Here is a 27,982-nt window from a genome sequence, read left to right on the forward strand (position 1 = left end):
GATAATAAAAGTGTCATCTTCATGAGTAAAAATGTGACCTTCACCTGTACTGTTAAATGTGTGTTGCTGTCTTTACAGGAGGCTGTGAAACTGGCATTTGATGAGAAGCTGCAGGCCTACAGCGAGGTGTGCAAGAATTTTAGGCCTGTCTTTAGGTATTTCTGCATGGAACGGTTCCTGGATCCTGCAGTGTGGATGGAAAAACGTCTGGCTTACACTCGCAGTGTGGCCACCTCCTCTATAGGTACACAGCCACACCCACTGCAGTGCTGTATGTTTACCTCGGTTTACGTACCAGTTGTATTTTGATTCACTTGGGTTGAAACTAAAATGTTTGGGTCAACAATATTCAAGATAATTGTTTGAATGAAGCAAGACAAACAACAAGACAGACATTGTATTAAAATCATCACCGGTCTTCTTCCAAACATAGTAGCATTTTGTTTCCGTTGTGAGTGCAGAATTTTCAAAGCAGTTAATGCATCGTTCTTTGATTTTGAGTTGTACAAGGTACTTACCCAAAACCAGTGTATTTCTTACAGTAGATGACGCCCCAGTTTAGAGAACCAGACAGGAGGACCTGCACTGGAGCTAAGAAATGTCCTGCTATAAAGGGGCTTAATTGCCTGTATGGTCTCGTCAGACCTACCAGACTCTGTTGACAAAAACAGTAATTTTACCTCCCAGAACACTGACTTACTACTGCCCTGATCAGTCAGTTAGGCTGAGTTGTTTGACACTTTGGTGTTTCAACACTTTAGTTTGGATACATACCAGTGTATTGAAAAAACTCAAACACTCAAATTGATGTAATTGTTTTTAGGAATCTAAATTACATGTTGCTATTGATTCCATTCACAGTAGTACATCACTTAGCTTCCCAGCAGGTCCTCCTGTCTCCCAAACCAACCACCTTCTACTGTAGATAAAGGACTGACTGTAGTTGAGTACCTCATATACTGAAACACCACTAAAAGAAACACATCTATCCCTTTAATTATGTACTGCATTGCCCCTTCGAAGAATTACATAATTACAAGACATGCATGAAAATTAGTTAAAATGTCAAAACACTGATAGCCACAGAGGCTTAGCAAATTATTACAGCTACAGCAAGCAAGTATTTTCATATTAGCAAATATATTGATACAGTAATTAATCATGAAAGAATTGTTGACTTCAGTCAGCCTCGGCTGCTAATTTGTTTCTTTGTTTTGTGCCCACAGTCGGCTACATTGTCGGTCTGGGCGACAGACACATCCAGAACATCCTGATCGATGAGCAGACTGCTGAACTGGTGCACATCGATTTAGGTATTCTCATTAGTTTCATTTGCATAAACACACAATTATTTACCACAGAAGACGTGACTGTGTAAACAATGGCTGAGTGTAACAACAAAAACTCATTTTATATTACATGTTATATAGTTTTTTGTTTTTTTTTTTTTAAACCAACATTCACTTTTTGATCAGAAAATGACCTTGTGTTCATGGGTTTGGTGTTCAGGTGTGGCCTTTGAGCAGGGGAAGATCCTCCCCACCCCTGAGACCGTCCCCTTCAGGCTCTCCAGAGACATCGTGGACGGGATGGGCATCACAGGAGTGGAGGGAGTTTTCAGAAGGTGAGGAGGAATCTAAGAGGAAAACATGTTTGTGCTCCAATGTTATTGTCTCATAATATTCCCAGTACTGTCGTCCCTTGCCTATCACGGGGGTTATGTTCCAGACCCCCGACTATAGACAAAAACCTGTGAAGTAGCGACCTTATTTATTGAATTATTTATATATATATATTTTAAGGCTTTATAAACCCTCCACACACACTGCACACTGCACCGCAGAGCAACACTAGCAGCAATCAGACGTCTGTGTGAAATGGACGAGGCCAGATGCTGAATGCTTCTACACACAGGAGACAGAGGAGACTGATGCAGCATTTTATTTCGAAATAAATGATCTTTTAATAGATTTTAATTCTTACTTTTTTAAATATATATATATATATATATATATATATATATATATATATATATATATATATATATTATTATTTTTATTTTTTTATTTTTTTTTAAGTATTGTTTTAATTTTTTTAGGCTAAAAAAATGCTTATTTTACCACAAAAATAATTAATACAGTGCAGCGATCGCAGAGCCAGTCACTATGACTGAACTGTTGTGCTGCAATGCACCATGGGAGTTCGGAGTGTTGGGGGTTTGAATGTCATTGTTGTGATTTATGTTACTGTTACAGTGTTGTTAGTGTTTGTGTTTTATTGTATTTTTGTGGTTTAGTCAGTCTAGTTAGTTTTGTTAAGTGTTATGTTGTCAGGATCGTGAGTGTGAAGTGTGTTTGATCACTTCCTGTCACATTTATTATAATGCTGCTCTCTCTGTATGTCAAAATAAAAGCATCTGCCAATTGCAGAGTGCATAAAAGGCAGATATCCGTTTTACAGCGTTGTTCTTCAACGAAGCTCGCCACAATAATGAATACATAAGAATACCTATATACCGCAAAATCCCATGATATAGCAAGAAATCCACGATACAGTGAGACCACGAAAAATGAACCGCAATATGACGAGGGACCACTGTACTTTTATGTATTTTTCTGGTTTGTTGTTGTCACATTGATTGGTATGTGATTTAGCTGCAACTAATCCGTATGCTTTATAGAATATTTTAGAGTATTTATAAGCCATTAGTCATGGAAAAATCAAGTCCTCACATAGTGTTTCTTTCTTTAGGATTAATCTCTTACATCTTTCTATTGCACATTTTTGCACATTTAGCTCAAAAAATACAAGAAATGCATTTTATACTTTACATTACTGTTGATCAGGCGTACCTTAGATTTCACTGATGGCATTTTCATTATAAAGTTTTATAGATATCACAGTTATGTTGTTTTTGTGAATTCTTTTAGCCTCAGTAATCATGCTGAGAAAATTGCGACAGCCCTACTTTAAACATGCCTGAGATAGCCGATCACAACGTTCAGTGTAGTAGACATAGTAAATAATCTGAACTCCTCATGTTTTCAGATGCTGTGAGAAGACGATGGAGGTGATGAGGAGCTCTCAAGAAGCTCTGCTGACCATTGTAGAGGTACAGGATAGTTTGCACACAAAGCCTCCTCAGTTGCTCATAAATTTTTAGCCTCATATTGAAGGTTGCCTTTGTTTCTTGTATAGGTGTTGCTGTATGACCCTTTGTTTGACTGGACCATGAACCCTCTGAAAGCCTTCTACCTGCAGCACGACGAGCAGCAGGAGCTCAACGCAACGCTGAACTCAACCATGGGTGGAGATGAAATCGACAACCACCGTAAATCCAGGTGATCAGAGGAAGGACGTGAGAAATTAACCCTCTGAACCCCTCAAGCAGTGTCTGGGTGTTTCTTTTTTTTGCTCCTGTTACCTTTTTACTCACTGTGGGAAAATTCTTTACTGCAGTTCCTGGAAAAGGGTGACTCGTGACTGATTTCTTTCCAAACTTGTCTCTTTTCTGCACTGTGTAAACACAGCCTGCAGTTCAACCCAGTTTAATCAAATGAGTCACGTATCTCTTGATTGCAGCCGAGTCAATCATGGTTTCTTGGACAGAATTGATTGTTGTTTTTACAGACTTTGATTAGTGCAAATGGTTTATTTTTGGCATTTTTAAAAAATAAGACATGTAGAATAGTTTCCCAATGGAAGGGCATGGTACATATGAGTAGTTCAAGTACAGTCGGAAAGTTGAAAATTCAGTGATTCTTTCTGCTTTACAAAGTTTTGTGCTCCGATAACTGATCTAAGTTTGGCCAGTTTTTAAAGACAACGTCAGTTTGTTTGTCGGGTTCAGAGGGTTAAACGGTTCAGTAGGTTTTTAATGCTTTTATCACAAAAAAAAGAGCCGTTTAATGAAATCTTTCACTCGTCTCCTCGTGCTCTTCTTCCTGCAGCGACAGTCAGAGCTTCAACAAGGTGGCTGAGCGGGTGCTGCTGCGCCTGCAGGAGAAGCTGAAGGGGGTGGAGGAGGGCACGGTGCTCAGTGTTGGTGGCCAGGTCAACCTGCTCATCCAACAAGCCATGGACCCGAAAAACCTCAGCAGACTGTTCCCAGGGTGGCAGGCCTGGGTATAGAGAAGTATACTGTAGCTGGTTACATTCCTGCCTTTATAAACAAAGTTCTCTATTGTTTAGCAAATAAAGGCCGTAAAGTTTGCTCCTTTCTGTTTGTCGTAATAGAACAAACTTAGCAGATCAGCAGCGTATTCTCCTTTTAAATCTGTTGCTGCTGACCTCTTTTACATTACAATATAAAACCAAATTATATTAAACGGTTCTTATAAAATATACTGTGCAGTCAGCAGCTGTTTTACAGCAGTAACCTGCAAACTAGTCTGACTTAACCGATGTAGACTTCAGCTTTAAGCCTGCCACTTCCTCTGCACTATTCACATGGCTTTTTCCCTCCCCCTTTGTTTTTTTTTTTTAATTTTCAAAATCCACTTTGTTATGGAAAACCTCAACAATAACCTACATGCTGAAAATGAAAGGATATGGATTGTGCAATCAGGATTTCAAGCTTATTTCCCCCCGTAGAGCTGGATGATAATGAGGTGCAGTCAGACCATTCATCTGGCTGTGTGAGACTACCTGTAATATCACCAAGACCAATGAACTGTGTGGCTGTGAACTGCCTGGTTTACAGGATGACATGTTGGCTGTAAACACCGGACCTTTACCGTATGTTTCTTTACTGTTTATACATATGAAGTGATTAATTATTGCCCATGAATGTACAAAGATCTTAACTATGAACACATGCTTTATGAATGTACGATTTATTCTGCCTTTATATTAGCTGAACATGGAATACTGTGTAAGTTCTTATGCAGGTTTTGTTTCACTTCAGCAGTTAGTTTTTACGTCTGAGGTTAGTGAATTATTCTGAAGGGCTCATAGAGTGTCTCTAGAAAATTGTCGTTTGTGTACAGTTTGTTCTTTTCGATTGTTTGTATTATTTGCCTGCTGCTCTTAAAAACGAATACTGTATCATTAAATGCAAACAGCAGTAATAACAAAAAAACTGCTGTTTTTTAAAAATAATTTTTAAAGTCATTTTATTGCCTGCTAATTTATTACAATATAATTTAGAGATAAAAACTCTTAGACTCAAGTCCTGAAGTGTAATGTGTTTGCCTGTAGCCATCATATTGTAGTATGTTTCCATTGCAGCAGCACTCTATCACCACTCTGACAGCCCAGCAGATAACAGCAGGCCGATATTCGGACGAGGTAAGAGTCCTTGTTGTGCTCGTTGAAACTTCAAACCGACGCAGTGTGAAGTGGAGGAGTGGCCGTTCAGACCTTCAGCTCTTTATTTGATCGTTGCAGAGAGCAGAACAGAGCCAGAGTGAGAGGAGATGCTGGAGCTCATCATTCTGTGAAAATTTCTCTTAGAGCTTCAGGCACTGATTTTGATATTTGAATGCAAAATTGATGTTTGAATTTTCACAGGAAGACGGTTTTTCAGCTGCAAGATATTGTTGATTTAATGCAGAATGGCCACCAATCCAGTAAGTTTGAATTTATATATAACTTACAGTAACTCCAGTATTTAAAATGCCAACAGTTTAGAAAAGCGAGATTAAAATGTTAACACTTATCTGTTTGAAATGTTCTACAGGTATTTTTAAATTTTGTCATATTTCACATTATTGTATTAACAAAATGTATTTTTTTCCAGAGCACGCAGTATGGAGTGAGTATGGAAGCTTTATTCTTGTCCCTATTGTTTACCAACAGTATCTGAACTCTGGTCCTTGTTTCATCCATGAAGTTGACCTGAGGAAACTTTCTCCACCGAGTCGATCGGATGTTAAACCTCAGTATGTTCATCATGTGGCTATGAAGCCTCCACCTGAAATCAGCACCACCGAGCACAAAGGTATCCCACTGTCCATTCACAGCACTAAAATATACAACTGTAACTTTGTGTTAATGTTACAGTTATATATACTTTAAGAGCAAAAATGATGGATTTTTGTTTTCAAGTGCAGAATAATTATAATCATACATCAATAAGAACTTGTAGTATGTGTTGATTTTTGGTGGAGATGTGATAAAATGACCATTAATTTAATAGAAATGTTAATATACACTCATAACTAATAGCCCAGGAGCCCAGATGGCCTACCATGCACTCCCTTCTCCCCACAACAAAATGCCTTTAACCTTTCTGATGTCCTAAATGAGACTTTGAGTGGTAACAGTAAAATAGCTCATTCCTACTCTAATTTTTTTACACCATTTTTACTTTACCCTGAAATGCGATATTTTCCACTAATTTTTCCGTTCTTTTATACTAAAAATTGACATGGCTATTGTAGCAATTTCAGTCATGGCAATCACATGTTATACATCATATGAAAGCTTGGAATCTCTAGTTTACAAATATAATCATATTGTTCTTGTATTTTTCTTACAATAGAAATGACATATGAGAAAATGACAGCGTGTCTCAGAGTTAACTTATTCAGGGAAATTTTTAATATTAGCAAATCAAATTGTATTATATATACATGTTTGTCAACTTTTTTTATTGATACATACTATATTCCTGCACTGTAAAGTCATGTATTGCAATGCTTGGTTGTTTACAAGTATTGACTTACTGTATTATCTTTGGATGAATTTTTGATTATTGAGTGTGAAGTGTTGTGTGTGTGATGACTTTCCTGTCACATTCACTTATGTGTGTGTGTCAAAATGAAAGCATCCGTTAGTTGTAGAGTGTGTTAAAGGCAAATAGCGGTTAGCAGCTTGCCACAGTAATAAATATGTAAAAATATCAAACTTAGAGCTTAAATTTGACACATTTAATCAGTGAATAAGCTGTGTGTAATTGTGCTTCCAGTCACAGTGTGTGTGTTGTGTCAGATGTAAAGCAGAGGTGTGTTAAGTTCACTGTGGTCGCTGTGATCTGCCTGCTGCTGCTCCTGCTGCTGGCTGGAATCCTCCTCGCTTATTACTGTGAGTTGTTCAAGAAGCAACCTATAAGATGCACAGTTTTTGTAGATCAAACCTTAAATATACACACATGCTTTCTGTATGTTCTAACGGAAGCCCCCGTCCTCCAGTTTCCTCTCCCTGTGCGAGGGGGATGCGGTGTGGTGATGGGAGCTGTGTGTGGGAGTCTCAGTGGTGTGACGGGGTGATGGACTGTCCAGCAGGCCAGGATGAAGCTCACTGCGGTAAACAGCTTTATGCACATAACAAAACCTGCTTAAGACGATGCACTACTGGTGGATTTAAACTTTTCTAATTAATAACTTTTATTAAGGCAGTTCTACTTTTTTTAAACTCTAAGATTTCTGGCCTTTTATATTTATGCAAATTAAGTAATATCTATCAAAATCGGTTCCAATTTGCAGCAATTTCCAGGACAGAAGTTTGATCACTGAATAAAGTCAAGTGCAACATTCGACATTGATTAGAGTCAAAGGTTTTTACATAGGAGATTTTAAATACCTCTTTTTATCACTCCATAAATCACAAAATACTGTCAACTGCCACAAAAAATCTATCAAATATATAATTTTTGTCATGTTTTTAGGAATAAAATGTTAAAAAGAAATTATTACATACAGAAAGCCACTTCGTGAAAACTTTTAGAATATAGATAGGACCAAAAAATGAAAGTTTAGTGGAGGTAAATGTTACTGAAGTGGGGATTTTTGGCTTAAAATGTGAGCATTTTCAGATTGTTAAAGACTGTATTTTAAAATTCCATACATTTTACATGTAAAACATGTTTAACTAATAGACTTCATCATAGAAGTTCCTCATTTGATCACTTACATCGAGACAATAGTTTTTTTATATTACAAGTTTTCTGAAATTTTGTTTAAAAATGCAAATGAGGTGCTGTCCAAAATGTGTGCACTGATTAATGCTTATGTCTGTGGTGTCTTGATCCATCTTTACATTTGTAAAATACAGTTTTTACACCTTTTACAACTAAATGGGACACCTTGATGTTGTTTTACTCTCATTTATTTAGTTTACACAACAGGTTGCTTGACATTTTTATGATTTTACACCTTGATTAGTCTATTTTAGATTACTTTCTACAGTCATTATACACAGTGTTTATGATGGTTGGGTTTGTCAAATGAGATATTTCACATAACATTTTATTTTTTATTTACACTTGGAGATGAAGCGTTTATCTTTCCATTAGATATAATAGAGAACTTGTTTTGTAACAAGTTCTTACTTCTGTACATTTCTTGACTCTGGCCTTTCTGTCCTCTTCACCTACTTTCCCCTTTTAACCAAATTGCCATTGTTTGCTGTTCGTCCTCAGTGAGGCTGCAGGGCTCCGGTTTCCTGCTGCAGATCTACTCGACTCAGACTAAAGACTGGAGGAGCGTTTGTTCTCATGGCTGGACCGACCAACAAGGGAGAGCAAGCTGCCAGAACATCGGCTACAGCAGGTAAGATGCTCAGATATGTAATTCCAAATCAAAACAAATCCTGTTGTGTGAATACTTGTGAGTCTAAATGACATTTTGTCTGCTGTCTGTGCTCTGACAGGGACACATATTTTAAATCAGGCCAACGGACGACCAGCTCCGATGGTGGATTCTTAAGAGTAAAGTCTGATTTCATTCCTGAAACATTCATATCTCAGCAGCTTGTCTTGAGGTGAGTGAGCTGGTAGAAAGAAACAAATGTGTTCATTCTGAATTAATAATAAAATAATTTGACTCAAGCTGTTTGTTTATTCTCTTCCACAGCGACATGTGTCCTAACAACAGCGTGGTGACATTACATTGTACTGGTAGGTTATTATACTGACTGCAACATAAAAGAGGATGAACTTTTTTTTAGATTAGGTTTTAGATTTCTGCTTCACAAATCCTGAAGTCTTTGGGGAAACTTTTTATCTCCTTTATGTTGTATTTTTCGTGTTTCCTGTCAAACTTTACACTAAAATGACCTCAAACAAAAAGTTTTTGCACATTTTGTCTTGTCACTTGTCCAATAATTTAACCTAAGTACATCTTCTCACTGATTTTGCACAAAATCGTGACTCCTTTTCTACCTTCTTGTAGAAATCTGTAGCATTGAAAAGCCTCCTCTCTAACAGCTGGCTTATTTTCAGATTGTGGGAGCGGTATAAACTCCAGCAGCGCCTCTCGGAGCAGTTTGGCCTCTGTGGAATCCTGGCCGTGGCAGGTCAGCCTCCAGGTTGCAGGCGTTCACCGCTGTGGAGGAGCCATCATCTCCCCCTACTGGATAGTCACTGCAGCACATTGTGTGGTCAGGTGAGGCCTCCTTCCTTCTCCACGCTCCTTAAAGCTCTAACTGTGGTCTAGTCCATCCTGAATCCTCCCTCTGCTGCTTCACCTCTTCTACAGAACCTCCAGTCCTACAGACTGGTCTGTATATGCTGGGATAGTGGATCGACTGAACACCCTGTTCAACCCGGCTTACTCTGTCAGTCGCATTATTGTGCATGAAAGCTTCAACATCCTGACTCGCAAGAATGATGTCGCTCTTATGAGGCTCTCCAGACCTCTGGACATCACAGGTGCTGATACAGACAGATTTACAGACACAGATTTGATCAAAAGAAGAAACATATTTACCAAATTGAACAACATTTCTGCACTCAGAAACTAAGAGTATTAATCAACAGGGTTAGACTGACATTTATTGCAGTTTGTGTAATAACAACACAACACAAAATAACCCTTGCAGTATATCCATTCATTTGCTAGTTTATGAGGTGGCAGCCAAACATACACCCATGACAGATAAAGTTCTAAATAGGTGTTGGACATTTTGGAGGATGTATTTTCTGGTGATGTGAAATTATATTACATTTACTGCATCCACACTAATAAATGGTGGTAGGCAAAATAATAGAAGGTAGACTATGTTGCAGGAATTATTATTATTATGATTATGATTATTATTATTATTTGTATCATTATTCATATCATTATTATTATTATAGTAATAATGCTTCTTATTTTTCTATTCTAGTCTTATTTTAGCCTACTTTTTTTCCAGTAATGTATTATGTTTTTATCTTATTGCCTTTTATTAGCCACTGCATTTACAGTCATGTTATGTAATAGTTTTTCTGAACAGTATCAGGCACAAGAATTTCCTGCATGGTTGATTAGATTTTTTTCTTTTCTTATCCTATAAACTGTCACATGGGTGTTGATCCCTTATTCTGTGTGAATCTGCCCATGAATTTGGTAGTAAATGTGTACATCTATGTCCACAGAGGATGTGAGTCTCAACACATTTCGGTGACATCAGTTTCTCCTTTTACAATAACAAACATGTTCTCTTCTTTAGCCTCCAGTAACATCGGACCTGTTTGCCTCCCAAATGTCGGTCTAAATGTCACAGTTCCCCAGAGCTACTGGATAACACGATTTGATCGCAGCAGAAATGGAGGTACGACGGTGATGGTTGAATGTGGTTCTGTGGTGTGAACCAAACCAACATGTTGTCTCATTGATGCACAAAACACAATGAATACATAATACTGAGAAATGAAATATGAAATTTTGTGGTGGCCTGATATACCACATATGGTAAGATTGTAAATAATCCAGCACCACTCACTAACAGTTATTGTTGCAGCTTGTAGCATATCTGTGAAGTATCAGTGTTGACTGCTGTCTGCACAATCAGCATCCTCTGTGCACAGAACCATTACAGACACGCAAAATCAATAAAGTCTTTTAAATTCTGTATAATAAATTCAAAACCATGGATGATAATGATGATTATTGATGAAATATAATGCTACCCATTGTGTGGTTACTGTTAGATTTTACCAAGTAATATTCTAGTGATAAGCCACTGTATATCTGAATGTTAGACTTGAATGCCACCTTTTCAGTGCCACCTCTGGATCGCGCTAAAGTTCTGCACTGATTGACTTTAACTCTGCGACTTCTTGTGATTTTCCTGTTACTGTGTGTACCGAACATTATTTTAAAGAGATGTCAGCTTGCAGAGGCGAAGGTCTGAGTTGTATTCCATGTGTTGTGTCTCCCTGACAGACTCTGGCTCTGTGCAGCTGATGGAGGCTCAGGTCTCTGTTGTAGATACTGCAGAGTGCAACAGCTCCATTGCCTACAACGGCAAGATATCACAGGACATGTTCTGTGCCGGAGAGACGGAGGCAGGAGCCAGAATGTGCCATGTAAGACAAAAGTACCAAAACCTGCTAAAATCAAAAAGTTTGTTGTATTTCATAATTACATAACTGCCATGTACAGTGTGACTCCCACCACTCTTCCACTGCCTCCAGAGTTGAAATGTTTCAGCATTAGTTCATACCTTCTGTCAATACAGACTGATCCTGGACAACAATGTGCTCCAGTAAATGAGTGTTCCCAGTATTTCTAGCTCAAACAGATCACAGGCCTAAAGACAGTTTGCGCTCATGGAACAATTCAAGCATTTTCATTCTCTTATGTAACTTACTTCATCAAACAAGACCTGCACTATGTTCTGTGCATGGCAACGGCTTTAAATAAACTGCTCCGTTTTGTAACTTTAAACAAACCATTTATACAGTCATGTCAGCAATGAAAATTAAAGCACAGAAGAGGCAGCTGACTGTGATACCGTGTTTGATTGGAATCATTCAGTGCTTTTTGTGGACATTCCTGTAAGATCTTAAATGCTTTCTAACCTGAATATATCGGACCTCTAAGTCTCAGTAAAGCCTTTGATCATGAGTGTGTATCTGCTTCAGTCTGCACCACTATTTCCATACTTTCTCCTGACCTGTTTCAGGCTGACACTGGCGGCCCTCTGGTGACCCTGAGAGATGGACTATGGTGGCTCATAGGTGACAGTATTTGGGGGGAACACTGCACTGGGCAGAATAAACCAGGTGTTTATGGCAACGTCACATCCTACCTGGACTGGATCTACCGTCAGATGAAGGTAAAAACTGATGTGTTTCATATGGAGGAGATTTTCAGTAGAGTATATGTGTAACACAATGTCTTAGAATCCAGCGGGGGGTTGATATTTTAATCGTGTTGTGTGTGATTAATCTTTTTTATTGAACTGTCTGACAAGTTAAAAGGGTAATCCAGGCTTTGACATTATGTTTAGTTGGTCTTTGGCTGCCTTTGCCTTGACATTCCAAATGAAACTTCAAACTTTGGCCTGATTTCATCCTCGTAAAGCAGAAACTAAAATGAAAATAATAATATCTTGTGCTGAAACAAACAATTCATCAGTTAGCTGATTGACAGGCAGTTTCTATCTCAACATAATAATTGTTGGAGTTTTGATTTTATGATCATTACATTATCATTAATAGTAATTTTTAGCTTTTCATACTGAAATGTTATTCACATGAAAAACTGATTTACAATCAATTTACACAAAAAATTATGTTCAAACACAAAAAAATATTTCCCCCACAGAATACAAATCGTATTTCTTTTTCTGTTTACAGAAGCATCAAGATGACTGATTAAAGGACCAAAAATGTTCAATCTGATGTCATTGCCCCAGTGTTGTAATAACGGTTATCTCTATACTGCAGACAGATAGTACACTTTACTGATCCTGCAATTGTTGTTTACGCTGTTTATGTATCACTCTTATTTTCTACAAGCATTATTGCTTTTTTTCCCATAATTTATGTGACTGTTAATTACAAGATAACAGCAGTAGTTAGATTTAAGGTGATATGCCAAAAATCACATTTTTCTAGTACTTCCAAAATCATCATTGAAACACCAAACCTGGGAATATCCTTTGAAAGACTGGTATTCTGCCCTCCAGACACTTAGAATCATGATGGCAAACTGCAGGAAAGCTGCTGTCTTGACACTTTATACGTTTTTTCCTTTAATTTGTCACCTGTATATAAATGATGTGATACGCAATTACATGATTTCATGTAGTTTGGACTAATATTTGAGTCATTAAATGAGGAAATCACGAGTCAACACAAGATGTCACTCACAAACCACGTCACGTTAATCCTGCCGACTCCCGAAGTATTTACACGTTTAAAATGATTGACGTCTTTGATTTGTCACAAGTTACTTTATTTACAGGACAAGTAGAATTTTGGCACAGTCAGGCGCACTCATAAATAAGTGAACATTCAAGGATTCAAGTGTACCTTTGACTAAACAATTTTACGACTTTAAATTTTGGCAGAAAGTGACATATAGACAGCCTGGGTCAACAATCGTATTCTCGTCAAAATCAACAAAATTTCAGACTGATTGTGCTGCACAGACTCAGTAGAGGAGCTTCTTTTGCATATAACTGATTCAAAGAAACTGTCACTAGTGTGAAAAGTCTGAAAAATGACATTCAGTAACATTTTTTATTGCTAACAGATCAGTCGGCTTTGCTATAAAGTTAAGTCTGTAGTCCAGATGTAAATTATAAGGAGTTATGCTTCCAAAGTGTCAGAATTCCTTTGGCTTCTACTTTAGTGTTTGATTTGTGTAAACTATGCGGTATAAATACCCTTGAACATCTACTCTAAAAAGCAAAGATTTGGAATAACAATACAATCACATTCAAAAGATTCAAATATAAAGCTGCATGTATGCAAAACTAGATAAATTAGATGAATACAACAAATTGCATATCAGATTGAGAAGATATTGTAAATCTGTCGCTTTACATTACACTTTTGATCAACTTCAGAAACAAAGTGCATTTCAGCAGAGTAAGTCTCAAGCTGCTGATACTGTTAATCAATTTGTCTTAGTGGTGAGCTGAGACTGAAAGACACTACAGGCGCTGTAAACATGTGTAGAACTAAAAAGTGGTTATTTGAGCAGCTTTCCTCCTCAACTTCAATATAGAAAGGCAATAATTTTACATCACAGAAGACCCCTGGAAGTTACAGTAGCTTCAGAATATAAGAAGGCACTTTGAACTGATGACAGAGTTGGCGCTGGATTTTAAAAAGCTATGTGAAAGATCTGTCAGTTGCAGATTATCATCTTTAAAGGCACATTCAACTAAATTGTCTCCCCTCAGATAGTTATAATACTCAGTTTGCTTGGAGATCAGGGATGTACTTGTGTCCTTAAATCCACAGTTTTCTATCCTTCATTGTTTTGTAGTTTGGTTCACTCTCTTGTGTTAGTGATGTCCTACATTTCCCAAAATACCTTTTAGCAGCCCTTAACAGAAGAAGTCTGAACTTGATTTGAGTGCTGTCACAAACTAATCTCTGTTCCAGTGGATGTAGGCACGAAGGGCAATACTGTCAGCATATGTGTCTTTCCAGTTGAGTAAAAGCAAATCATAGCCATTAATAAAAAGCTTCCAGGCATTATGGTCTTTAAAAGCTCTGGTGAGAGAATAAATTGCACCTGTTCTTCTATGATGGATGTCTTTCTCTATATTAAAGCAAAGACTTGACAAATTATTGGTGAGAAGAAGGAAGATATACCACCAAAAGTAACTGGGACCACCATCAACAGCTGTTTTAAGAAGTGTTCTGGGGGGGAGTCTTCCCTTTGAGAGGCAGCTGATCTATCTGTGTGTCTGCCTCCATGGGCGAAGCTGATGAGTGCAGTCTAAAGTCAGTCAGACATTCAGAGTCGAGTGTCACTGGTCGGTGCGTGTCGACCTTCACCCTCTTCTCCACAGCTGTGGACGGGTTCCGCTCGCTGCCCCCCTGCCCGTTCACTGCGTTCGCCCGTCCTTTTCCTCTCAGTCACTTGATGCGGTGTCGGACCAGCGAGGACTCGTCTGTGATCTCCCCGAAGCGGTCTCTGCGTCTGCAGGGCAGGACGAGCAGCAGCAACAGGATGATGAGGATCAAGCCGCACACCGCCATCAGGGCGTAGGAGATCAGCCACATTAAAGGCTCCTTCAGCGAGCCGGCGGAGCAGTCGGCCGCCACGTCCGCTGCCGAAAAGGGTCCCGCGATCTCCGACAGAGCAACTCCACCACTCGCTGCACGGAAATACAAGACAGTTGCACTTCTGACTGGCTCTGCTGCATGTGATAACTGAGAAAATGAAACTTAAATCCTGCCATTGAGTTTGAAAGGTTTGGAGTCTTTAAAAAAATACATGTAAAAATCAGCCAGAAACTGTAGAAACGGAGAGAATCATTGGATTTCCAGCTTTCTGACAGTCACTGAACTAAGCATGTGTGAGCTACCTTCTGATTCAAACCTTGATTGGTCCCTTTAAAAGGAGGAGGGCACATCTAAAATGTGTTGTAATTCCTACACTGTTCGCCTGATTTGGATGTAAATCCCCTCAAATTAAAGCTGAAAGTCTGCACTTAAATCACATTTTGACTGTTTCATTTCAAATCCACTGTGGTGGTGGACAGAGACGAAATGCTGAAAAGTGGTCAATGTCCAAATATTCATGGACCTGACTGTATGTCTGGATTTTACCAGCCAGTCCAGGAAGTAGAGCTGACAAACCTACTGTCAAAAGCCTGAAACCTAACCTTCAGCCTACATCTGCTCCCAGTGTGTTTGCTTAATACAGAACAAAAGTGATCTTTGTACTTTAAGATAAAAGTGGAAAGCCTTGCACAACCACATATTTACACGGACCTACGGGAAACTCTATCTGCTACTTCTTCATATTTAGGAGTGAGAATCTGCATGTTTTTTATTACTGCTGTAACTAAGCAACGCTAAGCATTCTAGTCCTTGAGGTTAATATTCGCTACGGGTTTTAAACTGATAGTTAAAATCTAACAGAGCTCTTGCTAAAGAATAGACGAACAACACTGACATCCCATCAATACTTATTTAGCCTTCAGCTGCTGTTTTTTTCTCACTGCAAAGTATTATTAGCGTTTACAGCTAGCTGATGCACCACAGTCTGTTCTGTTTTTAACTCAGCACTTTATAAAATCTCACAATTATAGTATATTGAGTTCTGGAAATTAAATTATCACAAAAGCGACAAACATTTTGCATGTTTGTGCTTGCTCTTTGAGAAGTAATGTTTCAAAACTTACAGTGAATACATTTGTTGAGATCAACTGACTACAGCTGGAAGCTCATATAATATTTATATAGTCTTAGTAATATTTACATGCATTAAGACGGACTTTTACCATTGTTGGGGAGTCATGAGCACACCGCACCCTGTTTATGATCTCACCTGCACAGGTGCTGAGTGCAAAGCCCAGCCTCTGCTGAGCGCGGTCAAACACCACGTAGAAGCCTTCCATTACTGTAGCACCAATCACCAGGCCATTAGCTGACGAGGACACTCCAAAACGGAAGCAGTCCAGTGTGCCGTCCACGTCTGTGATTGGCTGGATGTACAGCTGCAAGATGAAAATAAGTGATGACAGAGTGATGAGTACATGTTAGGTTGATGCAGTAGCTCTAGAGTAAGAATGATTTGTCTTTATGTTTATGTGCTGAGGTACCTGAGGCAGGATGGTGATGCGGAAGGACTGGCTGGTGTTCGTGGCCCTTAGGTAGATGGACAGCTTGGGGAAAAACCTCCACGGGGTCTCTCCCTTCATCCAGCATGCAAGCTTGGTGCCATCCCAGAAGCCTGAAGAGAAATCCTGGATCTGAATCAAAGAGGGGAAGAAAAGACAAAGAAGTAGACAAAGAGAGATGGGGGAAGACAGGCAGGGTGAAAGACACACAGAAACAGAAGGTCAGTACAGCATCAAAACAGGTTTTGATGATTTCTTTCATTCTCCCGCTTGGGATTCATCCACAAGGATATGGGCACATTAATTGAAAACGTTCAAATTAACCTTGAGAACAGTTTGTGTGTGCTTCCAAAAGGTGAAAAATGCGTAAAGCAGAATAGTAAATAAACAAAAGGCATGAAGCATTTATTTTTGCAGCAGAAAAACTCCCGATCCTTCCACTTTCAAGCTACTATGTCCTTGAACAGTGAGTGTGTGCATCCCTTTGCTCTGACAACACGTTTCATCATTGTCTGTGGAGAGAAGGCAGCGTACCAGAGAGCTGTGTGTGATGGCTTCTACCACCGCATTGAAGACGTTGACGGGAAGTCGGAGTAGCGTCGTCCCACTGTCAACTATAGCTTTATCCATGTTATACTGAAAGAAAGAGAAAGCGTGAAAAGCAGTAGGGTTTCCTTAGTCTAACAGGCTCCTATGGAAGACCTTGAGTAAACAAAAGAATACATAATGAGGAAGGTCTTTCATAAGCAGACAAACTGGTTTACTTTCAGTGCTGTGCTGCTACTCAGATTCTGTTACATTTCTGTGTTTAAACCTTGACACAATCATCTCATTTAAGAATGAGCGTTAACTGTTTCCACTGTACAACCGGTACAATGTGTCTATTTTAAACTGAAAGATACTGTTTATTGGCATGTAATCGCCCTTTCTGCATGCTAGAGTGTAGAATGAGGTTCAGACAATCAGAGAAGCAACACAGTGTTTGAAGTTTACCTCTCTGCAGTCTAGATTCAGATTCTGGTCCCCGACCTCCAGCTTTAAAACCTCCACTTGGTAGTACCACTCCTCTATTATAGGCGTGTACCACACTGAGCCTCGATACAGGGTCGGTTCAACCCCACCCATTACCTAAGAAAGGAACCAAAAAACATTTGGGTCAAGTGTAACGCACAACATATCCAACAAGAGTACACTTTAGCGAATGTTTATCCTTCTGCTCACATTCTGGCAGACTGCAGTCAATAAACACACATACAGACACAAGCACCCTGCCATCTTATCCATCTGTCTGCATCAGTGGCTCACATGATGAAGATGCAGTGAGTGTGGCACCAAGGTCGCATGTGTAACAGTGACAGACTTGCTCTCAGCAGGATGCTATCTTAGCTTAATTAGCTCCACTCTGGCTAGACTGGGCTTCCAAAGGGGAGACACATTAACAGGGAGCATGCCAGCTATTATGTCCCTAAAAAGCACTCTGCCTGATCCACTAGCAATATTATTTAGTCTGAGCAGAAGACTGCTCGATCACATTTCAGTGATAAAAGGCTTCAGATGCAAACTATTGCAAGAATACAGGATTAGAGGCAGAGATCATATAAAATGTAAGAAGTGTCCAATCAAATTTACAGCCCAAACCCACAGCTATCCCCCTCCTGACTACTCACAAGACTGCCGCCCGCAGGGTCTGCTGCACTGCTGGCTGATAGTCCAGCGCCGCACATCTGGAGAGAGAAGATGTCAGGAATTCCCAGCTGTTGCACCACAGAGTTAAAGAAGGGCTCCACTGATGAGTCGGGCTGGTTGAGACACAGAGGAGGCATAATGATTAACTTAAGATAATTAATTTGAGCTTATACATTTTCATTCTGGGCATTTAGTTTGTGTGGTTATCCAAATGGACTTTTATATACATTTAACCCCAAGTTGTGTGAGATCAAGAGGGAAAATTTTTTTTAAAAATAGTTTGAAGAGAAAAAATCTATGAATAAAAGAATATGGTCTGTATGTAATACTGTAGTTACTTCCTTTCCTGAGGAGGTTTTTGGATGCTGAATCACTTAAATTATAATCTGCCTGACAGAGGAGTTAGACGTGACACTTTAACATGAGAAATGTGCAAAGTTACCTGTAGGCACACTGATGAACTTGGTATTTGTATATATTTTGCAACAGAAAACTACATTTTACTGATGTATAAACAGAAATATTGCTTTAAACTCTTGCTGTTTTGACTAAAAGCCATGTTTATGTATGAATACATTTGTGGAATGGTGTGCATAGGTATGAAACAGCGCTCTGCTCTTTGACTAAAGGCTCTTCTCTCCTGTTTTCCTCAGATAGCTCTTCATGTCAGTGCTGTGCTATCATGTCACGCATGACAGAACAGCCCCAGGGCAAGCTGAACCTGAGCACTCAGGAGACGCCAGCAGCACAAAGTGGTCAGTGTGAGCATATCTGCCCCTCAGTCACTGGCATTTGATCCTAAAGGTTGCTGTAGTCAGCACAGAATGAAAGAACGTATTGTTCAGGTTTGCACTGACGTCAGTCTTGTCCCATCAGTGTTAAATTATCACATTAAAGAGAGCTGACACTGAGTGAAGCCTCTTGATTTTGGACCTCTGTCACGTTTCACATATACACAGGAGGTTGTTCTACGTTTACTGATAATGGAAACCGATTAGCTCTGTCAAATTTACAGAGAAAAAAAGATTAAACATTAGAATGGACAAAGTAAGAGCAGAAATCAAAACAGAATAAATTCAAGCAACAAAAGTTAGCACAACAGAAAACACATAGCACAAAAGCATCACACCCAGAGCTCCTGAAAATAAATCATGCGCACAAAACCTCTCTGTTATCATGTGAAGTTAGTCAGTGCTGTACAAGAGACATGGGCAGCAGGAAGTTATGCAGTACTAATACATTCATTTGATAAACTGATGTTATCAAGTAAATAGCTTGTCTTCTTTGTGCACCCCCACTTTTGACCCAAGTTTTGCTTTCTTCTTCAACTCTCATTCTCTTATTTGTGTACAATTCTGTAAGACCAACAAGTCCAAATGTTTTTTTATGTTTGAAGTTTTTGAACTTAGACTAGGATATGGTTAATGCCAAATTCAGCTCCACATGTCACAAAAATCAGGGCTAGAAAGATAACTGAATCTCAACTATAAAAAAAAAAAAAGCTTTGAGACCAATCAATGCCAATGCCTACTTTAGGGAATAAAATTATCTTTATATATAATGGCCAGTATTCTTTAATTATATGTAAGAGTTCTACTGAAGAGCAAAACCGATGGGCTCATTGCCTAATAATGTTCCAAGAATATATTTGTAACTCAATCAGAAATACACTATGAAGACACCACTTGACTCCGCACCACCATCTGCTTGGCTGTGATGCATACTCTGCTGCATGTGCTGCAGACAGTGTATTGGTAAACAGTGGAGTTGAACTTGCTAAACTGGACAAACTACGTGATGACACTATTCCTAAACTACCCCAAGCATCTTTTTGTGAAGTATGTTCTGCAAAAATTGCATAACATTTTTAATGTTATTTTTAGATTTATCTGTTACAGGCCCTTACCAACTCTATACAAACATAGTCCTTTGCATTTGTTTTTACTGAATTTTACGAATTATTAATCATAAAACACAATTCAAACTAAATAAAATTTCACATATTGAAGTATATATTGAAGTATAGCACAAAATAAGAACATATTCAGGCATGTTTTTCCTTCTTGTCTTTTTTTAAAAAGTATTTTTTTAGAATGTGAATCTGCTTTTTGCTATTTAACGTTACACTGCGTTACTAATAGAAATCAGTGAAAGACAAATTTAAGCTAAGATTTAAGCCTGAAACTTTAACTTTCTCACCCGTGCCAACATAGGATAGGCCATTCCCAGGATGCCCTGCCAGTTGATCCCAGGAAGGAAGAAGCCATTAGATGACAGGATGGCAGCGATGTTGATGGTGACGGTCCCATTTGGGCCCTTTGGAATGGAAACATGGTCGATGCCCAGTTGACCCTCCCAGTTGCCTTGCGTGTACCTGACAGCTACTGTGCGACCATTCGACTGATAGGTACTGGAACTAAACACAAGGAAAAAGACGAGGTGGGTGAGTAGTTACAAAGGCCTGTGGTAAGTAGATAAAAAGAATGAGTTTTAAATTAGCATTAAGACCACTGGAAAAAACATTAAACAAAGCCTGTAAATCAATTACAGAGCACAGATTATGCAATTCAAATTCATTATTTAAGTGAAAATCTATGACCTTAGATTCGTATCATTTATAAACTCTATTTTAGTCATGACACGCTGTGGGTGATGAAGAGCATATAAGCTAACGCGAGACCAAAACTGAATATTTCCATGACATTTTCAAGAGCTTGTGTATGAAATGTTGCAGCCACTCACAGTGCAGTATTGAAGTAGTGAGTAATGAAAGGGTGTGGAGCTGCAGCGACAGCAAAGTTACTGCTGCCTGTATCCACCAGGATGTTCAGCTGAAAAAGAAAGGCAGAGGTGCTTTAACAACAGCTGTATTTATCCGTTATTTAATCACACTTACATAGCTTCTCCTGAGTCACACAGTAGAAAATGACATGACGGCACAGAGGGATACATTGATAAGAAGACCCGAAGCTTGAAAAAGGAAACCAAGACCTGTCATAAACCAATAACCAAGCAGCGTTGCATGCGTTTTTCTCTTAAACAAGCTGCTAAAATGTGGGCTGCAATGAATTATTAAACAGGAAATTAAAACAACAGCCACTTTGCTTTTGTTGATCATCATTGTTCAATGTTACTTTTTGCTTGCCAAAAAAAAAAAATATTTAGAAAGATACATAATTGTCATAATTTCATATGTAAACATCCTTTTGGTACTGGGCATGAGCGGAAATAAAAAAATTATTTCTGTAGCACTATTTCCTACACATTCCAGCAACAAATGACTATACACCCTTAACATAATTACCCTCTAATGTGTGATCTAGACGTCAAACATGATTGCCTCTAGTTACTGGCATGACTGTATGGCCTATCCAGCCGGTCTGGTATGTGTCATGTGAACAGTGGGGACCAGCTAACAACAGTTGAGATAATGTTGTCTTCTAGGCATCAAGTCAACGAGCAGGAACTAATTAGCCTGCAGACTTCTGTCACCTCCACGACTGAGCAGGGGCAGCATTAGCACCCACTAGAAAGCATTCCTCACCATGACGGGGTCATAAACCTAATGCCCCACGACCGCCTGATGACTCCACGACAAAGATGTTCATGAAGCGGTTCGTCGGTAATGTCACATGACAGTTATTGAAAATATTAAGTGTTCATGAAGCATGTTCCGCTGCAAAAATGCTAACTGCAACAACTGATCTGTCATTACTCCTCTGTGGTTGTCTTTGCTTTGGACAGAACAGAACAGCAGGAAATGGTTCACTTATTCCACCAAGCAAACAAGTGACTCCAAACGTAACAAAAATCTACTTCCCTATGCTTTGTTTATCAAGTCCTTTGGCCAGTCACACCTTGAGGCTTGTTTATCGCTGCACTGCACTATTTGCTCGGAAGTTTCAAAAATATTTCCTTGTAGCCAAAACTCCGCTGTCATGCTCAGGTGTGCATGAAATCATTATGAAGCAATTCTGTGAATGTGTTAATGACTGGTTCACACAGCCATGGGAAGCCCCGCTTGGCCCGTCTGTGGGAGACAGGCTTATCAGTTCCTCCTCATTGGGCTGGCTCTGGTCCCATCACCGTTTCTGTGCCATCTAAAACCCCTCTGCTGCCTCGCAGATGGCACCACTCCACTCATACAAGGCCTGAACCAGCCAAACAGGCCAGACTGGAAATATACGGGAACCTTGTGGTGAAGAACAGGGCTAGGGAGGGAGAGCAGGGGCATTTCCTTATACCCACACTACACTTATCTTTTTCTAGTCACACTATCCTCCCATAGCTCAGCTCCTGAGCCTCAGGCAAATCTCCGCTCCTGCTGTGGCAGCCTGCAGTTGAGCCTTCACTGTCTAATTGGCAGTGGCTCCATGGCGGCAACGCGCATCTGCTACCTGTTTGTACCAATTAGCAGATGTGAGGCTCTCCAGCCGACACCTCAGCCTGGCTGTGCCACATGCTAACAGATGCGGCAATTAGCGGCTGATTTGAATAGTGCCTCATTTAACACCACGGCCCTGTAATCACATCATCATTTAGGTAGAATAATAGTGAGAGTATGACTCAATAGTATTGAGTTACAGGACATTTTGGCATCACATAGCCAATCTGAACCAAAGTGGATTGGGCTCCGCTGGCACTGATAACTGATGTAAAGGTTTCACTGTAATTATGCACAGAAAACAGAGGAGTGTACTAGCAGGGATATCAGAGGAGGAATATCAAGAAGTGCTGGAACCGTTTACTCTGTACAGTGTATTATAGTCCCAACCATTCACAAACCTTTAAAGAAGAAGGACTCGGTCACATGGAAATTAGCTTAAAGCTAACTCTGGTGCAATACATCAAATGGAAACATTTATTTTTAATATTGTACATGGTCCCTTTTTAAATAAACTGCTAATAATAATAATAATGTGTCTCTTTATCCATGTTATATTGAAAGAAATGTTGTGTCTACTCGCTAACATACCCTGCAAAACGTTTTTTGCTCATAAACTTCATTGTTAATATTTGTTCATGAAATAACTCATTCACATCAGTGTTTACTTCCTGTTGAGTTTCCTCAGGCTGTGCAGACAGCAGGTCACATGACACAGATCCCAAACAGTTTTTCTTTTTCCCATAGTTGTCATTTTGACAGTGCAGGAAACTGTGGGACTAGTGCCCATTCAGGTGTGAATATTTCAGGACCTGGTATGGTATTGTGCACGCTGGTTTACTAGAATGGCTCATCTGGACCCTGAATGAAAAGGATTCATTGTTATTATTATCAGTTTCCACTGTACAGTTCAATTACAAATGTTAGTTCTAGCGGCTATACAAAGAGGCTGACTGAATGACACATAGAACCCTAAAAACATTTCAAATAATAGTAGAAAATCATAAGAAATCAGCACAAGCACCTAATATTCTTAATGATACGCAATGGCAACTTGTAGTATTCGTTACTCCAGTTGGCTGTATGTGTTCAAAGCACAAACGGATTCTGAAGAAGAATAATGATAAAGAAGGTCCCATTTACTTAGGTTTGTTACTTATGAAACCCTAGATAGTCTAGATAGTCTACTGTACTTTCAAGGTGGAAATGCTCAGCCAAGCTTAACCAAAAAACTAAACAATCCTTCTAGAAAATACTTGACAGATTAATGGACAATGAATCAATAGTGGTAACCGTTTTTTAATGGATACTGAACTCACATATTGTGGTAACTATCTGAGTTTCTTGCTGTAAGATACAACACAGGATTTTAATAATTCTGAATCATTCTATCTCGTCAGAAATACTCACTCATACTCAGATAATAATGCAGTAAATCTGCTGTCATTACTGCACATGTTAGCTGATGATTATGAATCACCTGTACCTAGTTTAGTGCACCACTTACGGGAATAAAACACTGCTTTGAATAAATTATAGTCTGAACAAACATTTCCATCTTAATCTGTGATGTTCCATCAGAATAGAAGAAGAGAAGCAGATTTTCCTTAAGTGCAACTTTCGATTCATTGTAACGTGTGTTAAGTGACAAGTGCAGCCATGTTATCCTCTCAGAGGTTGACACAGGGCAGTGGCATGGCAGGCAGCACTGATAAGCCTCTATGAGCCTGAGAAACTGAGCTGTGCCACCCAGGAGTCTTAAAAGCTCTGATCTGTTTAACTTGAGAAGCCCAGGGGCAACAGGACAACTTACTAATGAGATAATTCACCTTTGCTTTAAGCTCCATTTCAAACACATCTACTTACAACGCAGAGGCGAACCGCCGCCGCCCTTAAAGCCTCATGTATTTTTAATAGTGACGGGAGAATCCCTCATCCAGCTCATCCACATTTAGCCCTCCTTAATCATTAATATGATCTTGTTAAGCACTTTACTTAACATGCAGTATAAAATACTGAGAAATAAATGACGCTCGCAGGCGTATTTCCATGCAAACAGAAGATAAAAAAGGAGCGAATATGCCTGGAGCAGGACTAGTGCTGTTTTGTAGAAGTCTGGGGCAGATCTTTGCTCCCTGGGTGCCTCGTAATCCCTGTCAGCTGCCTGGTAAGAAACACTGTTCCTCATAGGCAGCATCATGTGAGTGCATGTGAGTGTGGGGAGGTTTAGTCCACTTAAAGACTCTGAGGCTGTAGAGGCGGCTGCAGCACCCCACAGCTATGATACTGTCCTTCCATTCATGATCCCTGGCAGGCTTTAAAAAAACAGCCCACAATATTTGACAGGGCTAGTCATATTAAAAGACCTCTTCTGGTAAAAACGTAACTTTTTTTCTTTTTAACAGGTCCACATGGTCTTCTTTATAGGCTAGAGGGCATGAGAGAAATAAGCAATGAATGCCACAGCTGAGGTTTCCAAAATGAAACTGCAGTGGACCTATGAGGACATGGATTTAGGGTTTCCAGTTTAAAGTTGTGGCTCAATCACTCATTATGTAGTGCAGAGTAGCTTTACAGTGTTTGAGCAGAGCTGTAGGTGAGCTGGTGTGCTGAGCTGCAGCGAATAGGGAAGAGTGGGTGGAGAGACAGGCGTGATCTGCATATTATAAAGAAAGTTTAGAGTTATATCTAAGCCAGTTTATTGCAGGAAGGATGTATTCTCATGGAAACGGCTTCTAAATATGTAACTTCAATACACAAAGATGAGTTTTTAGGGGTTTATCTTCTATGTTATGCTCATCTTCAATGATCCCTTTTCCTGCTGTTGGGGTAACTTCAAACCTAGGCTATATTTAAAATACATTTAAATACCAAATTTTGCGTAGACAGTAGCCAAGGGCCTGGGGGTAAAACAAACACACCTAGTCCACCTTTACTTATTTAAACTGATCACAAGGTGGGTTGACTGATGCCTGTTCACACAAACAGAAAACACACCACAACCGCCATCAGCAAGTGAATATCTATAGATGTAGATTTCATTTTGAATATTATATAAGAAAAGTGTAAGAAGGAGCTGCACTTTTCTTTTTACATACACACTGCTGATGCTGCTACTACAACTTATGTGCAATAATTAGTTAAAATCTCATTTCTTTTTGTATATAATGTTCTAGAAATCTCATCTTTTGTACATAATGTTTCTCTGCAATTTTTGTACTGTGACTGAGCTGCTGTTATGGTGATTTTCCCCACTTTGGAATCAAAAAAGTTTATCATATCTTAACAGGAGGTCTGAGTGTCCTCCACAAGAAAACTTTGAGCATCAAAGCCTTAACTTCCTGCATTATTGTGATTTTTAAGTGCGATGCACCATTTTGAGCCTTTTTCTTCATCAATTTATGTAACACTAACCACAAAATTCAGGCACGGTCAATAAAAGTTGTGGCACTTTGATGTTGGTATTGGGGTATGTGTTGTAAATATTGAGAAAAATAGGTAAGAAAGTGTTAAATTTAGGCCCAATATGTGTGAAAACACCCGATTATGAGCCAGATATTAAACAAAACAGCAGTGGTAAAGTTACACACAGTGACAGTACCTTTTGCCCAGGAGTGCCAATGGACATTTCTATGTAGTAGCCTCTTCCAGAGTCCCCCTGCAAGTTGTTGACCATGTCCAGAAAGTTGACAGTCCCAGACGGATCAGAGGCCAGAGACAGGCCGTTTCCATCAGACGTTAGAGCTACTCGCCGCAGAGGAGACAATTCCACATCCGAGGAGAAGTTGTACTTTCCAGGATATATCTTCAGCGGTATGGAAAAGTAACACTCACACACGCCGAGGTACACACTGAAAGCAAACACCCAAATCGAAACAGCAGCTGGGTGAGCCATGTTGGGGTCAGTTTTAGAGATAACAGCCAAAAGTCTCCGAGAAGACTCCTGCTCCTTGCTCAAAGTTGTGGCTCCTTAACTTTTCACGCTGGCCATCATGGAGACGCCTGAGCTGCGGTCACCGCCATCATGGAAACGCTACGTCTCCTCCGTCAAACACAAACTCAACATACCGACATGGAAACACGGGCTGGTTGGAGCTGAAACTGTCGGTACTCGGTGTATTACTACACATATTTCTCGTTCTTCTGCTCCTCAGGCGGCGTCCAGTTAGCCGAAGTACAAGACGTGACTTCCCGCTGTGACTTTCACAATAAATCAAACGGTTAGTTTCTTTTTAAAAATCCACAAAACCAAATCGCATACAACAGTTAACAAAAAATCTCTAAATATTTTCCTGTTAAATTAAGATCAAATATGAATGTGGTGTTTATTACTGCTAGTCTGAATTGCTACAAAATATAGGTTATACATACCAAGCTCCTCTTATATTACAACAATATTACATTTTAAATATAATCCAAGTGTCTGTATCTCAAATGTATGCCACTTTTGGTTTTGCTGCTGTTTTTAATCAAAACGAATCTGGTAAATTTAGTTTTATTTTGAAGGCAAAGTGCCGCTTATTTTAATGGACGGACAGAAATTCCTCATTCCTTCAGTTATAGCTTGTGTAAAGCAAAAGTGAAAATCCAGCTCTCTATTGACTTTCTGGTCTTAGTTTTGTCTTGTAATATGGAATTTAAATTTTTTATTTATTATTTTATTTTTTGAAAATACAAGAAATCCCCCCATGTGCCAAAACCTGTAGGCTCCTTAAGCATTTAAAAGTTAGGTGAGGGATGGAAACACAGGCTAAGAGGTGATATATAAAAGATGTGACATAGAATTAATTTTCATTTCAACTCTTTTTGGGATGGTAGTGGTCTCGTTAATCTTGGTGGGGGGAAATCAAAATGAATATTTTTTGGATTTTTTTTCTTTTTTGTAATAGTTTCACAGTACAAATAAGTATTTTGTGTGTGTTTTTTTCACTAGATTAGATCATATTTTATCTTTATGTTTTACTGTGGACATGGGAATCATGTGAAGAGCTAATTTGAACAAAAAATAAATAGTCTTTTTGTCATATAAAATTGTGAGGGCCTTATTAGGAAAACACAAGCCCACATAGACACTGTAGCCCCACTAATGTTGAATAGCTGATAAGTTATCCACTGTATCATCTAATACAGTAACATAATATTAACCAAAAATGTATAATTATCTGTCTAAAAGGTTAATTAGCTGACTATGTTAAACTGATGCCTATATTAGTGCCACAGCAAACTTGAATTCAGTACTACTGAAGGCTAGGTTTTCCTGCTGATGGTAGATTTGACATAATTTTTATGTCAGGAATTTATAAATCAATGATAATAAAGTGAAGTTATAACTTTTGACCTAGGCCCATTAGTTCGAAATTTGTGCCGAATAATCAATCCACCTGAAAATTTAAAAAAAGAATGACATCAGAATGTGTTATCTAAAGTTTATCTTCCAGTTGAAGTCAGAGC

The 27,982-nt window shown here is 39.1% G+C and overlaps 3 protein-coding genes across 6 annotated transcripts in view; 2 read left to right on the forward strand and 1 right to left on the reverse strand.

Annotated features, from left to right (window-relative positions):
* atm (ATM serine/threonine kinase) overlaps positions 1-5,170 on the forward strand; it is a 32,728-nt gene extending 27,558 nt beyond the window's left edge. For both annotated transcript variants that reach the window (XM_023299574.2, XM_023299575.3), the window contains exons 58-63: positions 79-244; positions 1,227-1,313; positions 1,510-1,624; positions 3,049-3,112; positions 3,199-3,341; positions 3,951-5,170. In XM_023299574.2, the coding sequence (XP_023155342.2) occupies positions 79-244; positions 1,227-1,313; positions 1,510-1,624; positions 3,049-3,112; positions 3,199-3,341; positions 3,951-4,131 (756 nt within the window). In that variant the 3' untranslated portion in view covers positions 4,132-5,170. The remainder of the gene's footprint in view (positions 1-78; positions 245-1,226; positions 1,314-1,509; positions 1,625-3,048; positions 3,113-3,198; positions 3,342-3,950) is intronic.
* On the forward strand, positions 4,600-15,332 carry LOC111588928 (transmembrane protease serine 2-like). Of its 3 annotated transcripts, none has more exons than XM_055012410.1 (15): positions 4,600-4,737; positions 5,230-5,407; positions 5,512-5,570; positions 5,800-5,941; positions 6,934-7,026; positions 7,134-7,247; positions 8,363-8,492; positions 8,593-8,703; positions 8,796-8,839; positions 9,164-9,326; positions 9,420-9,592; positions 10,375-10,476; positions 11,091-11,233; positions 11,833-11,985; positions 12,509-15,332. In XM_055012410.1, exons 3-15 carry the CDS (start codon positions 5,556-5,558, stop codon positions 12,524-12,526), a joined length of 1,401 nt encoding a protein of 466 aa, XP_054868385.1. In that variant the 5' UTR covers positions 4,600-4,737; positions 5,230-5,407; positions 5,512-5,555; the 3' UTR covers positions 12,527-15,332. The 3 variants fall into 3 exon arrangements, with proteins under 3 accessions (XP_054868385.1, XP_054868386.1, XP_054868387.1); XM_055012411.1 differs by having other exon boundaries at positions 5,230-5,289; XM_055012412.1 differs by lacking the exons at positions 4,600-4,737; positions 5,230-5,407; positions 5,512-5,570; positions 5,800-5,941 and having other exon boundaries at positions 6,932-7,026; positions 7,120-7,247.
* bace2 (beta-secretase 2) lies at positions 13,088-26,702 on the reverse strand. The gene is made up of 9 exons (XM_023299572.3): positions 26,133-26,702; positions 20,890-20,978; positions 20,347-20,563; positions 18,129-18,260; positions 17,455-17,589; positions 16,996-17,097; positions 16,444-16,593; positions 16,170-16,338; positions 13,088-14,991 (listed from the first exon to the last, which is right to left on the reverse strand). The coding sequence occupies exons 1-9, from the start codon at positions 26,424-26,426 to the stop codon at positions 14,750-14,752; spliced, it is 1,530 nt and encodes a 509-aa protein (XP_023155340.2). The 5' UTR covers positions 26,427-26,702; the 3' UTR covers positions 13,088-14,749.
* Positions 26,703-27,982: the final 1,280 nt, after the last annotated feature.

This window comes from Amphiprion ocellaris, chromosome 7 (genome assembly GCF_022539595.1).
Source record: "Amphiprion ocellaris isolate individual 3 ecotype Okinawa chromosome 7, ASM2253959v1, whole genome shotgun sequence".
NCBI classification, from domain to species: Eukaryota; Metazoa; Chordata; class Actinopteri; family Pomacentridae; genus Amphiprion; species Amphiprion ocellaris.

Bases quoted from the DNA above. Each gene is read 5' to 3' on its own strand.
- LOC111588928 (XM_055012410.1), top strand. The intron at 7,027-7,133 runs GTGAGTTGTTCA...CCCGTCCTCCAG, and splicing joins AATCCTCCTCGCTTATTACT to TTTCCTCTCCCTGTGCGAGG. The intron at 10,477-11,090 runs GTACGACGGTGA...TCTCCCTGACAG, and splicing joins TGATCGCAGCAGAAATGGAG to ACTCTGGCTCTGTGCAGCTG.
- bace2 (XM_023299572.3), bottom strand. From the start codon at position 26,426: ATGGCTCACCCAGCTGCTGTTTCGATTTGGGTGTTTGCTTTCAGTGTG. The intron at 16,339-16,443 runs GTACCTCAGCAC...TTCATCTTGCAG, and splicing joins GCATCACCATCCTGCCTCAG to CTGTACATCCAGCCAATCAC. The intron at 14,992-16,169 runs GTGAGATCATAA...ATTTCCGTGCAG, and splicing joins TGCACTCAGCACCTGTGCAG to CGAGTGGTGGAGTTGCTCTG.